The sequence below is a fragment of the Pseudopipra pipra genome, chromosome 24 (genome assembly GCF_036250125.1).
Source record: "Pseudopipra pipra isolate bDixPip1 chromosome 24, bDixPip1.hap1, whole genome shotgun sequence".
Classification (NCBI taxonomy): Eukaryota; Metazoa; Chordata; class Aves; order Passeriformes; family Pipridae; genus Pseudopipra; species Pseudopipra pipra.
Window position 1 is genome coordinate 915,244 of NC_087572.1, and position 11,591 is coordinate 926,834.

The 11,591-nt window shown below is 55.3% G+C and overlaps 2 protein-coding genes across 4 annotated transcripts; both read right to left on the reverse strand.

Moving 5' to 3' along the window:
- Nucleotides 1-242: 242 nt before the first annotated feature.
- Nucleotides 243-5,077, reverse strand: ADPRS (ADP-ribosylserine hydrolase). The gene is made up of 6 exons (XM_064635353.1): nucleotides 4,838-5,077; nucleotides 4,253-4,349; nucleotides 3,334-3,541; nucleotides 3,060-3,244; nucleotides 2,871-2,971; nucleotides 243-2,374 (listed from the first exon to the last, which is right to left on the reverse strand). The coding sequence occupies exons 1-6, from the start codon at nucleotides 5,052-5,054 to the stop codon at nucleotides 2,082-2,084; spliced, it is 1,101 nt and encodes a 366-aa protein (XP_064491423.1). The 5' UTR covers nucleotides 5,055-5,077; the 3' UTR covers nucleotides 243-2,081.
- A 162-nt stretch (nucleotides 5,078-5,239) lies between these two features.
- TEKT2 (tektin 2) lies at nucleotides 5,240-11,103 on the reverse strand. 3 transcript variants are annotated; one of them, XM_064634893.1, is made up of 10 exons: nucleotides 11,081-11,103; nucleotides 9,863-10,034; nucleotides 9,372-9,497; nucleotides 8,538-8,743; nucleotides 7,925-8,068; nucleotides 7,297-7,411; nucleotides 6,852-6,959; nucleotides 6,490-6,633; nucleotides 6,226-6,305; nucleotides 5,240-5,677 (listed from the first exon to the last, which is right to left on the reverse strand). In XM_064634893.1, the coding sequence occupies exons 2-10, from the start codon at nucleotides 10,016-10,018 to the stop codon at nucleotides 5,476-5,478; spliced, it is 1,281 nt and encodes a 426-aa protein (XP_064490963.1). In that variant the 5' UTR covers nucleotides 10,019-10,034; nucleotides 11,081-11,103; the 3' UTR covers nucleotides 5,240-5,475. The 3 variants fall into 3 exon arrangements, with proteins under 3 accessions (XP_064490963.1, XP_064490962.1, XP_064490964.1); XM_064634892.1 differs by lacking the exon at nucleotides 11,081-11,103 and adding an exon at nucleotides 10,988-11,070; XM_064634894.1 differs by lacking the exon at nucleotides 11,081-11,103 and adding an exon at nucleotides 10,964-10,983.
- Between the last annotated feature and the right edge of the window lie 488 nt (nucleotides 11,104-11,591).

Genomic DNA, 11,591 nt, shown 5'->3' on the forward strand with positions numbered 1-11,591 from the left:
CCTTCAAAAGTCATTCCAAGGAACAAGCCATCCTCGTGCTGCCAGTCACAGGGGCCCAGCACATTCCCTGGTCTCTGCACCATCACCACACGCTGGGTTTCCTGAGAAGGAAAGCTCCTCTCCAGTGACCCTCCCTGCAATGCCCAGTGTCAACTCACCCTGGTACCAAGAGCCACTTCTGGTACTCCTGGCATTAGGAAAGCACAACTTCATGACTTGAATCAAAACACAGGAGCAGTGGCTAATTAACAAAGATAACTGAGGGATTTTATTCCTGTCCGAGGAAGTCAGAGCTAAAGGTTTTAGTACATGTTTAAATTTTGGCCTAAAACAAGTCTTTAAACAGGAGCTCTTTGCTCTCCGTGAGTTCCAAACGTTTAAATTATAAAGCTGCTTTAAAAGAAAAATATCTTCTTTTAAATAATTCCATGAATCTGGTCGCCCCTCTGGCAGAATAATGTGGAAAACCTGACATTTTACAGCTCAGATCTGCAGCACAATACAGAAATATACAACAGACCAAAATTCCACATGTTCCCAGGACAAGAACCCATTTATACAAGGAAAACCCATTAAAGCATCACACAAAAGACTGGCACTTGAAGGAAGCAGACTACAGGGAGCACTGGAAGGACCTGTGGCAGCCAGATTCCCACATGTGCATGCAGCCTGACAGAGCCCCCACGTGCCAACACCACCGGGGAGCACAACGGGCACTTCCCAGTGTCACAAGAAATACTGGAGAAATAACAGAGTCACATTCAAATTTATAAACGCTTCCATATGATGACTTTTTGTTTTCAACTATTCAAAAAGCTTCCAACCCCTTTCCAGACGTGCCATTCCCAAGCTGTTTCTCCCTTTCTCACCAGCTCCAGCAGGAAAAGGTTTTGAATGTGAAATTCTGGAATACAGCTGTGCTAGAGTGTTCCTGGCCACCAGCACCAGCTGCTTCTAAACATTGATAAATTCTCCCCCAATTAACCCACCTTCCCCTCTAATTTTGGGTAAGTCTTATCCAATACAGAGGACTAGAACCGTGAGAAGTAACTCCTGCATCCTGCTCAAGTCACTTTTACCACTGAGAGAACTGGGAATTCCATCCCTGTAACACCAGGTTTCACAACTATCTCCACCCCATATTTGGTCTCCCTGGGAGCTGGACTCCCGTGATCCTTGTGGGTCCCTTCCAACTCAGAGTACTGTGATACTGTGATTTAAACAGGAATCTCACGTGGTGCTCTGGGGACACATGATACACAGGATGTCAAAAACGTGGGATGCAGGAATGAGGAGCACAGGAGCAGCCAGAGCAGCTGCAGCAGTGTGACAGCTGTGCAAGGGAACACGAAATGCAGCAGGTGATGGTGCCTGTTGGATCACAGGGCAAGGGACACAGGAGCAGCAGCAATCAGGGACACCCTCTCCCAGCAGGGATTGTCTGCAGGCAACAAAGGTCTCTCACAGCACCACCAGTGATGCAAAGAAATCCCTTCTTTCTCTGGCACTTCTCATTCTGCCTTTGGGGGAACAAATCTCCCTGGGAGGTCTGTGCTCTGGCATCCTCACTCAGCACAGGGGACAACCCAGGCCACCAGGCCTCTGGTGACTGCTGTGACATCCCTTGGCTGGCCAGCTGAGAGTGACCTGCTGCTGTGGGAGGGGTGTGGAGCCTCCCAAAGCCACTGGATGGGCCACTGACCACCACAACACAGGCCACGGACACGGGAGCAGAGGAAAACAGGGAAAAAGTCCGCAGATTTAGACACCCCCCAGTAACTGCAATGACAAATGGCACAACGGTGGACAAAGCAAGCAGCAGAAATCCCATGGAAAACAAGACACTCCTGTACACTCAGAAGAGCTGCACCCACTGTCCAAGGTGCCACGTGCAGCCACTTCCCAGCTGATCCATGACTGCAGGGGATGTCCCCCCCCTTCCAAGGCAGCTCATGCTCCCAGCTGACAGCAGCAGGCACCTTTCCCAGGTGAGGCTTGCTGGTGTCACTGCTGGATCTGACCACAAAAGCAGAGGTGACCATCTCTTTGCCTTCAGGAAACCCCTGGAGCTCCCCTGGAGCTCAGAGCCGCCGGCAGTAGAGTTCATACAAGCTCCTGGCCATCCTCTGGATCTCCTGGAAAGCCTCACAGCTCTGCTCCCAGCTCGGGGGCACCTGCTCCTTGCCGTAGTAAGCGCCGGCGATGGCCCCCGCCATGGTGGCGATGGTGTCAGTGTCCCCCCCCAGGGAGATGCTGTAGATGATGGTTCTCTGCAGGGCATTGTAGCGCTCGGGAATGTCGGGAACAGTGTCCATGCAGCGCAGGAAGGAGTAAATGGCAGTGGGGACGGAGCGCAGAGCAGCGATGCCATTGCCTGGAACACACCCGGCCATTACTCTCAGGGCTCCCTTCCCTCTTCCAACTGCAACTTCCTGCTGCCACTGACCTTCCATACCAGTATCATGGATTTTATCAGGAAAAGGTGCAAAGGTTTGTGCCTCAGAAATCCCCCCTGTTCCCCAGTATCACTCATATTCCAAACAGCAACTCCCAGTTACACCAGTATAGTCTGGCCATACACATCTACCTGTTCCCATTCAACATGACAACCCACTGGCCACTAAGAGATCTTTGAATATTAAGATGTATTATGCAAGATAAGTTTTCCTTAGCAAGACACAACACAGAGCGGGAATCACTGGGTAGAGACTTGCAATTCCTGACAGGTCAGCACAGGCAGCTTTTCCAGCACATTCTGTGCCCAACAGGCAGCACAAAGAGAACTCTAGGGGAAGACACACCTACCAGGCTTGCTGAGGTAGTCTTGCTTCCAGCTCTTCCCTAATGCTAATAGTAAGAAAGGTACTCACCTAACTCAAACAACACATCTTCTCTGGGAACGCTGCCGAACTCCAAAAACTCCTTGATTTTCTTTAGACGCCTGGAAAACGGTAAATCCTCAAATTCCAGCCTGCAAGCAGAGAGGGAAGGGGGGGAGAACGTGAAGAGCCAGAACAAACCACCACAGCAGAGCTGGTGCTTCCCCCACAGCTACTCACGCCCGGGCGTCGCTGAGGGACTTGTCATCCGCCTCCACGTGCTCCATGTGGCTGATGAGCTGCTCCAGGAAGGTTTCCCTGCTGAGCCCTCCCTGCAGCGCCAGGTGCACGGCCAGGGCCTGCAGGATGGCCCCGTTGTAGCCCAGGGAGTTGGCGTGGGTCAGCTCCGCGCTCAGCTTGGCGAACTGCCAAGGAAATCCCAGTGTCAGCACAGCTTCCCAGGGGGCTGCCCCGGCACCAGGGACACCCCGGGGAGCCCAGAACGTTCCAGCACCTTCTTGACGTCCTGGGTGTCGGCGTAGACGAGGGGGATGCCGGCCACCCTCATGGCCCCGCCGTTCCCGTAGGAGCCCTTCCCGTTGAACTGGGCCCTCGCGGGCTCGAACACGTCGCTGCACTTGGGGCTCAGCAGCTTCTTGAACACGTTGACCACGGCCATCCCATAACCCCTGTTGGGCCCCTTCTTGTACTCCTCAGCAAACCTGGCGTGGGCAGGGCAGGGCAAACACATGGGGGGTTTGGTCTGTTACTGGTGTTTGTGACTGGGTGAAGCCTCTTGCTAAACTGAATTAATAACACGTGTGAGTCAGTGACAGTCAGGGGTTCAGTTCTGCAAGGAAACAATTCCTGAAAAAGTGTGAAAGGAGGAAAGGGTGTATAAACACCACCTTCCACAACTCACTTGTTTCCCTCTCAGCTCTGCCTCGAAATAGAAGCAAACTGGAAACATTTCCGTGGGTCACAACCACAAGGAAAGTCTTTTGTTCAAGTTCAATGGAAGAGTTTTCTAAACAAAGAAACGCTCTCCCTTAAGTGGAACCAAATGCTCCCAGGGCTGGGGATTCCAGAGGGAAATGGATCATAAACAAAGCCAAGCTGAGCTCACTCCTATTCCCTCACTAAATTGAGGGCAGCACAAACATAAATAGCAACAAATAAACATGAAATTAAGTGTTTCTGAACTCTCCCAGCATTCTGTTCCCCAAAGGTGAACACACAGAGGGCTGACATGTCCAGGCAGACTCTGACCCCACACTGCAGCCAATGCTGCTGCATGTCCAGGGCAGGGCCAAGCACAAAACAAATTACAGGATTAACCACCACTGTCCTGACTTTTTTCCCCTCCACAAATTACCAGTGACTCCACAGACAGCCACAGTGATGGTTTCACCTTCAGGAGGCTCCATCCTCACCTCTTGGCCATGTCAACCTCGTCGAACTCCCCCCTGGCCAGCAGGGACTGCACCACCGACCTGCTCATGGCTGTGTCGTCCGTGTAGGGCAGCGACTCTGTGAGAGGAGGGACAGGGTGACACCCCCAGCCAGGGACAAACTGCTCCTGCCCTCTGCCAGCACCTCCCTGATCCCCAAGGCCTGACTAGCACAGGTTGCCCAGCTGCCCCATCCCTGAAAGTGTCCAAGGCCAGGTTGGACAGGGCTTGGAGCAACCTGGGACAGTGGGAGGTGTCCCTGCCCATGGCAGGGGGTGGAATGAGATGGTTTTAAGGTCCTTTCCAACCAAAACCTCCACAGCTAAAACCAGAGAGAATGTACTTCATGGTTAACAGGATCCAGGAAAGAATGTTTGCTATCCAGAGGCGCATCAGAGTCAGGTCAACACAGAACCACAGTATCCCAGATTGGGAGATTCTATGGGGGAAGGAGGGGGACAGCACTCCAACACCTGATCCTGGGTGGCATAAGGGTTCAACTCGAATCTCCGGGGTGCTGAGCTGGGTGCGTGAAGGGGCGGGACAAGCCGATCTTCCCTCACCCACCTCTTTGCGCGCTCCCCACCGCCTCTTCCCCTTCCTCCTCCAGCCCTCTGAGGAAACTCAGCAGCTCCGGCAGCTTCACGACGCTTCTGCCTTCGAAAACAGCTCCCAGGCAATCCCCCATCAACGCCCCGGCCAAACAGCCCCGAAAACGACCGGGGCCGGGCCGGGGACGAGCCGGGAGCCGCCCAGGGCCCGAGGCCGGACCGGCGGCCGCCATCTTGTCCCGAGCTGCGTCTTCTTCCTCCGGGACGCTAGGGGGCAGTGTCCGCGGAAACGCCGGAAGGCGTTTCCGCGGACACTGCCCCCTAGCGTCCCGGAGGACCGAGGTACCGACAGCAAACCCGCCTTGAAAATCCCTCCTGGAATCCACATGGATTTAATCCCCCTCGGATGACCACTGGGGACAAGCTGCTTTTGTTTTTTATTGTTTATAAATCTCCTCGGAGCGCGGGAGGCTGTAAACATCATCCAAGGGGCAGAGAGTTATAAAAGAAAACCAAGGAGGTGGGGTGTGTGGCGGGGGGGAGAATTCCATTCTCCTAACGCGGCGCAGATGTCGCTTGTTCTCCACCACCCCCCCCCTCCTCCTGGCTCTATGGAGTCGTGTCACCACCGGGAGTTTTTGCGTGATTCCCAAACTAAGCCAGCTCCAGCTGACTGTTCCTCGGGAGGTTCCTGGTCCGGTTGACGGCGTCAACCTCTGGATCAAATTTCTCCACGGGGATCACGAGTTTCCTCCGGGTGTCCATGCACTTGTTGTCCAGCTGCAGGGAGTTGGTTTTGTAGCCAATGTCGGTCTGGATGCGGTGAAGTTGTCTGTAAAGAGCGTCCAAGGCATTCCTGGGAACGAGGAGAAGGGAGAGGAGTTGGGATTAAACACTGCATTGCCCACCAGGGAAGTGGTTACAGCCCCAAACCTGCCAGAGCTCAAGGAGTGTTTGGACAACACTCTCAGGGACAGGGTGGGATTTTGGCGTGTCTGTGCAGAGCCAAGAGTTGGACTCGATGATTCTTGAGGGTCCCTTCCAACTCAGGATATTCCATAATTCTAAATTGGACAGGACACACCCAACTTCCCACCTTCTTCACAGAGCATTTGGCCCTGTGCAAACAGCGAACTCATCAGATACTCCTTGGTGTGAGACACTCCTTGTTTGGGGTAGGGAATAGTGAGCCCATACCCTGGCAGCTGCCAGCCCACAGCAGCATTTCTCTTGCTTCCTCTTCACCCTCCTTTTTGCCCCTTTTGGAACCGTCTGTGCCTTGATGAAGTCAGAGTCGAGCAGGGGCCGTGGGAGTCCTGCTCCCCTCCAACCACACTGACCCCTGGTGCTGTGCCTCGTGCCCACCGAGCCCATCCCGTCCCTCAGAGGGAGCAGGACACTCACTGTGACTCTGTCCGCTTCTGCTGGAGCACTCGGATCGCTGCCTCCAGATCCTGCACCTCCCCTGTCAGCCCGAACTGCGCCTGCAGGGGGGACCAGGGATGGTTTGACAAAGGCCACACTCGTCCCATTTCCCCTCCACCCCAGCTGTGACACTGTTTCCTTGCTTTGCTCTGTCACTGTAGGATCCATTGCTCAGCCCCTCCAAAACTCATCCAGGTTTTGCAGAGCCCCCATCCCACACAGGGGCTGTGCCAGGGGAGGTACCTGGTCCCTGCAGAGCTCCACGTGGGGCCGGTACGTGCGGGTCTCCAGGCGGGTGTGAGCCACTTTCAGATCCAGCGTTCTCTTCCGGAGATCTTCCTCCAGCTGCCGGATTTCCTCCTCCATCTCAGCAATTTCCTCCAGGGTCTGAGGAGATAAAGATGTGTCATGAGGGACAGCCCTGGAGACAGACTGGGACACAGCCCCCATGGCTCTGGGGATTTCACTGTGCTGGGGATGGGTTTCTCAGGATTTCTGAGAACTGAACCCTCTGCTTCCACAAGCTGCTTTCCATGTAACCAACAGCCTTTTGGATTCCATTCCCAGCCAGGGCTGTGGTAGATGACCAAAGAAATACCACTTACATTCTTCTCCTGCCATCTCAGTTCACTAAGGGCTCCTTCCATGTCTCTAATCCTCTTCCTCAAGGCAAACTCCGTAGCTATCCGCTGAGCATCCAGCTCATTGTTTGTCTGGGGAGGGAACAGGCTCCAGTCACATGTGGCTACAAGGTGTCTGTGCCCCCAGCTGTGCCTGGGAGGTTGGGGCAAGCCCAGGAGCAAAACCAGCTGGGTTTGGCCACTGCCACAGGCATGCAGGTCACCCTCCCCTGGTAGCCAGAAGGCAGGGATCGGTGGACAGGTACATGCCCTCCAGCTTGCTGACACTGCTGCAAGCTCCACAGCACAGCCAAGCTCCTCTCTTACACCAGGAGGGCAGCTGCTCCCAGACAGACCCAGAGACATGCCTGCCACTCTCCCACACTGGATCCAGGACAGCACCACGGATCCACAGCCGAGGGAGCATTACCTGGGCAATGGTGAGCATGATGGCTCCTCGGAGATCAATCGAGGCTTTCATTTCTGCATCAGCACGATCCTTGTTGCACTGGCTGTTCAGTTCCCACTCACGAAGTGCAGTTGTTCTGTCAACAAATCAGTTAAGAAAATAAACTTGAGTGTTTGCAAGACAGCTCAAAGGAACCACCTGCTGCAGACGAGGATGGCTTTGTGCAGCACAAAACAATTCCAGAAATCTGGAGGTCACATCCTGCCTCACCTCCTCAGAGACTGAACCCCTCTGAGCCCAACAGCTGCTCCATCAGGGACACATCCAAGCCATGGAAGGGAATGCCAAGTGAAAATGTGCAGCAGCTCCCCCATGAGCTGTGCCAGGGGTGACACCACACCACTGAGTGTCACCTACAGCCAGGCAGGAGGCCCAGCAGCTGGCCTGGGTTTGTGGTGACGAATTAGCTAGCTCCCAAAAGTCTGTGGCTTCACCATTCCACAGCAAATCCCAGAGCCAAATCCTGTTCTGAGCTCTCTCCAAAGCTGTACCCATCAAACCAGGATACAGCACAGGAGGAAAAAGCGTCTCAGGGCTCTTCCAGGCACCAGCACAGATTTGGCCACACAAGGGCAGGTTCTTCCCTTACCCGTCTGGGATCCGCGTTGGGTTGACCTTGAAGGAGATGTTGCCGGAGGTGACGTTGAAGGACAAGCACTGCCGGTCCAGATCCAACGCCTCCACCTTGTGCCGGTGGTCACAGTTCAGCTGCTGCCGAGCTTCCTTCAGGAGGCTGCGGAGAGCAGGGCTGGAGTCAGTGGGAGCAGGCCAAGGGGAGCGGCAGCTCTCAATTCCCAAAGCTTCATCACCATGCCAGTCATCTCTGAAATGAGGGATGACCTCCCACCCCACCGGGAACTGGGCCCACCCCCCCAGCACTGCCTGTGCTGGCATCGCCCTGGAAAATGGAGCTGCAAAGGATTCCCATGAAGGATTAGGGCCTGGGACCTTTAACGCCTCCCAGCTGCTGATTCCTGAACCAAGGCAGGTGGCACAAGAGATCTGTCTGGGCCAAAATTTCCCGAGGGTGCTTGTGAAGTCTCCCTTGACACACTCTCCCTTGCCAATCCCCAGACCTTGACAATAACCATCCAAGGCTCCTGTGTGGTTCCCTGCCCGTCTCAGCGTGGCATTAGAAGCACGTTAAATATCTGGGGCCCAGCAAGGAGGGCAGAGTTTGGCCAAAAGCTGTCACTGCTCACCAGAGCTGTGTGAAGGCTTCGTCCACTCGCTGCTGCAGCTCCTTCTTGGCTTTCTCGATCACCTTCACCTCCCTGTGCAGCTCCTCCTCCACAGGGTCCCTCACCACGTCGATGTCGCGGCGGCTCTCGCGGAACGTCAGGCACTCGATGGCAACATCCAAACACAAGTTCTTTGCCTGGAGAGCATCTTCTGCTGCCTCCTTCACCTGGAAGAAGCAGTCAGCCAGGTGTGTGGGGGGGGAACCTTTAGGGATGAGAGGAAAAAAGGAAGGGGAACCCACCCATACCCTCATTAAGAGGGGCTCACACTGCCCATCTTTGCAGTTCTGAAACCTTTTAGCAGGTCTGGAATAAAAACTGCCAGAGCCAAACATCTTAGTCCTCTACACCTGCCACTGCCATTGGGAATCACCCCTTGCTGGGGACAAACAACTCAAGGAGCAGCAGGTTTAGAACTCACAGGATCAGAGATGTCCCACTGCTATTCTCTAGTTAAAACCAAACATTTTTGAGGGACGGTGTTAACATATTTCTCATTTTCCTTCAGAGCTCTAAAAAAAGCCCAAACAACAAAAAAACCACCCAGAAACCCAAACAGGAGCATGCAGTGCTCCATATCATGGCTTGGCTCAGCCAAGAACACACAGTGGTTTGTCTTCCAGGAAGTCATTCCATCAGCTATGGATCCCAGTATAAAATATTCATATATATCTAGTGAAAAGCCCTCCCTGAAATCCAGATGGGCTTGCCCATTGCACAAGACAAGCCTCAATTATTTCACATCCCACGTTGAGAGTGTAAGTTGATTTCCAGCCATCTGTTTTCCCAACATACTTTGGTTAAGGCATCGATTTCCAAGTCTATGTCTGTGAGGCATCTGGCCAGGACCTCTCTCCATCTGTCCACGCTGGTAATACGATCCTTCAGGCGGGTTCGGGTTTCACACTCATCCCATTTCGCCTGGAATTAGAGAGAAATGATGTTACTCTTTTCAAAATTGCATTTATGAATCTTGCTGAAGCCTCACCTTGTTTTTGGGACTGACTGACCCCACACAGGAGCACAACACGTTGCCATTTGGTCTAACAGCCATTTACACAAACAGAGAGCACAGAGAACAACACAAGTTGCAACAGACATGAGAATCACACCCGAGGATTTCCTGACTGTACAGACACATCACTGCAGGCAGATTTACAGGACATAAATGCACATATTTAGCAGTTTCTGTACAGGTTCATACACTCAGATCCAGACACTATCCCATGCTCTTGAGCCCGCTATCCCGACAAACCTGGGAGCAGCCCCCCTGCCAGAAGGCACACCTGGTTGCCGGTGTCGTTGCGGAGAGCTCGTGCTTCCTGCCGGATTTGGTGGGAAGTAGAACGCTGGTGTTCGGCATCGGCCGAGATGCGGTGGGCGTTGTTCTGCCAGTCCGGCAGGGTGAACCGCTGGCCCGGCTTTACGCTCAGCGAGGCCATCTCGCTCAGCAGGTGACTGCACGGGAGTGGAAGATTTATCTGTTTATTCGTGGAAGTACGCCCGAAATGGAGCTGCAGCCACAAACTGCAGAGCTCTTCAAGAGAAAAGCAGTGGCAAACGGTAACCTGGCACCTGGCCTAACACAGACACGTGTCCTCACAACGGGGAGCATAAGGACAGGTGATCGGTGCCGTTCCTCTGCTCCGGGTCAGAGGAAAGCCCTGTGCACCGGTCCCTCCCTGGGGAACAGAGCTGCTTGCAGGGACAAGGAGCTGCTCACAGCACTGAGCTTGGACAAAATGGCTGATGATGTGACTGATTCTGCCGTGCTACAGCTGCAGGCTGAGCTCAGGGCTGTGATCCCGGGGCACTCCAAGGCTTTGCAGGGACAGCAGAGTTTGCAGCCATCTCCCTTGATACCCAGCACATCCTGCACAACGGGCGGGAACTGCAGGGCCCATCCACACACCCAGAGCGGGTCCCGAGGGGGCTGCAGGTGCCCAGCCCCACGGTCAGGGGCAGTTCTGGGGCGGGGTCCCCGTCTGTGGGATACCCCCTGTGGGATACCCCCGTACCCGCAGCCCCCTCGGGCACGGCCACCGACACCACCGGCTGACGGGGGAGCGCAGACCAGGCATTCCCCAAGGGAAGGGAGCGCGGAGGGAGGGCACAAAGGGCCGCGGGGCACAGCGGTGGAGGGGGCTCGGCACCTCCGAGCCAATCTCTCTCGGGCAACCCTGCTCCGCTCCCCACCTCAGGACCGGTCCCGACCCCTTCTCTCCCCCCTTAGAGTCGGTCCCGACCCCTTCTCTCCCCCCTTAGAGTCGGTCCCGGCCCCGCTCGGTCCCGGCCCCGCTCGCCCCCCCTCAGGGCCGGTCCGGGCCGTGCTCCCCTCACAGCCCGGGCTGATGCCGAAACCGCGCTCTCCCCCGCTCAGGACCGACCGTGGCCCCGCTGTCCCCCCTCACCGTTCCCGGCCGATCCCCGGTCTGCCCTCACCGTTCCCGGCCGATCCCCGGTCTGCCCTCACCGTTCCCGGCCGATCCCCGGTCTGCCCTCACCGTTCTCGGCCGATCCCCGGTCTGCCCTCACCGTTCCCGGCTCTCCCCAGCTCGCGCGGGGCCGTTGCCGGGCGGTCCCGGGCAGCGGCGGGTGCGGCGGGTGCAGCACCGGCTGCAGGGCGGGTGTCGGGGACAGGGACACCGCAAACCGCAGCCGAGTGGCACCCAAGGCAGCTAAGGATGATGATAATAATACTTTAAAAAAATCCCAACGAAATGACCCATAGAGCAGGAGGGAGCGCCCAGACCCAGAGCACCTTCCCCACCCCACAGCAGCCATCCCTTCCCAGGACTCCTGCAGGTGGTCACAGGATTTAAACTACAACTTGAGCATTTCAAGCTCGGCCCCGTTTGGGGTTGGTTTGTTTGTTCGTTAAGCTAAACAGCATTAAAATAAAATCAAACAGAAAATACCAGAAGTAAGTGGTTTTCTGGCATGGGTGTGCCTGGAGCTCCCCGCAGATCCCACCACCCAGCCCAACACCTCCGCCTCCATCCGATCCTGGCTCTG

What these genes read in the sequence shown, in the direction of transcription:
- TEKT2 (XM_064634893.1), bottom strand. Translation starts at nt 10,018, where the DNA reads ATGGCCTCGCTGAGCGTAAAGCCGGGCCAGCGGTTCACCCTGCCGGAC. An exon ending in GCAACGACACCGGCAACCAG is followed by an intron (nt 9,498 to 9,862) that starts GTGTGCCTTCTG and finishes CTCTAATTCCAG; the next exon opens with GCGAAATGGGATGAGTGTGA. An exon ending in TGGAGCTCTGCAGGGACCAG is followed by an intron (nt 6,306 to 6,489) that starts GTACCTCCCCTG and finishes TCCCCCCTGCAG; the next exon opens with GCGCAGTTCGGGCTGACAGG.
- ADPRS (XM_064635353.1), bottom strand. Translation starts at nt 5,054, where the DNA reads ATGGCGGCCGCCGGTCCGGCCTCGGGCCCTGGGCGGCTCCCGGCTCGT. An exon ending in GAGGTTGACATGGCCAAGAG is followed by an intron (nt 3,542 to 4,252) that starts GTGAGGATGGAG and finishes TGCCCACGCCAG; the next exon opens with GTTTGCTGAGGAGTACAAGA. An exon ending in TCCCTCAGCGACGCCCGGGC is followed by an intron (nt 2,972 to 3,059) that starts GTGAGTAGCTGT and finishes CTCTGCTTGCAG; the next exon opens with GCTGGAATTTGAGGATTTAC.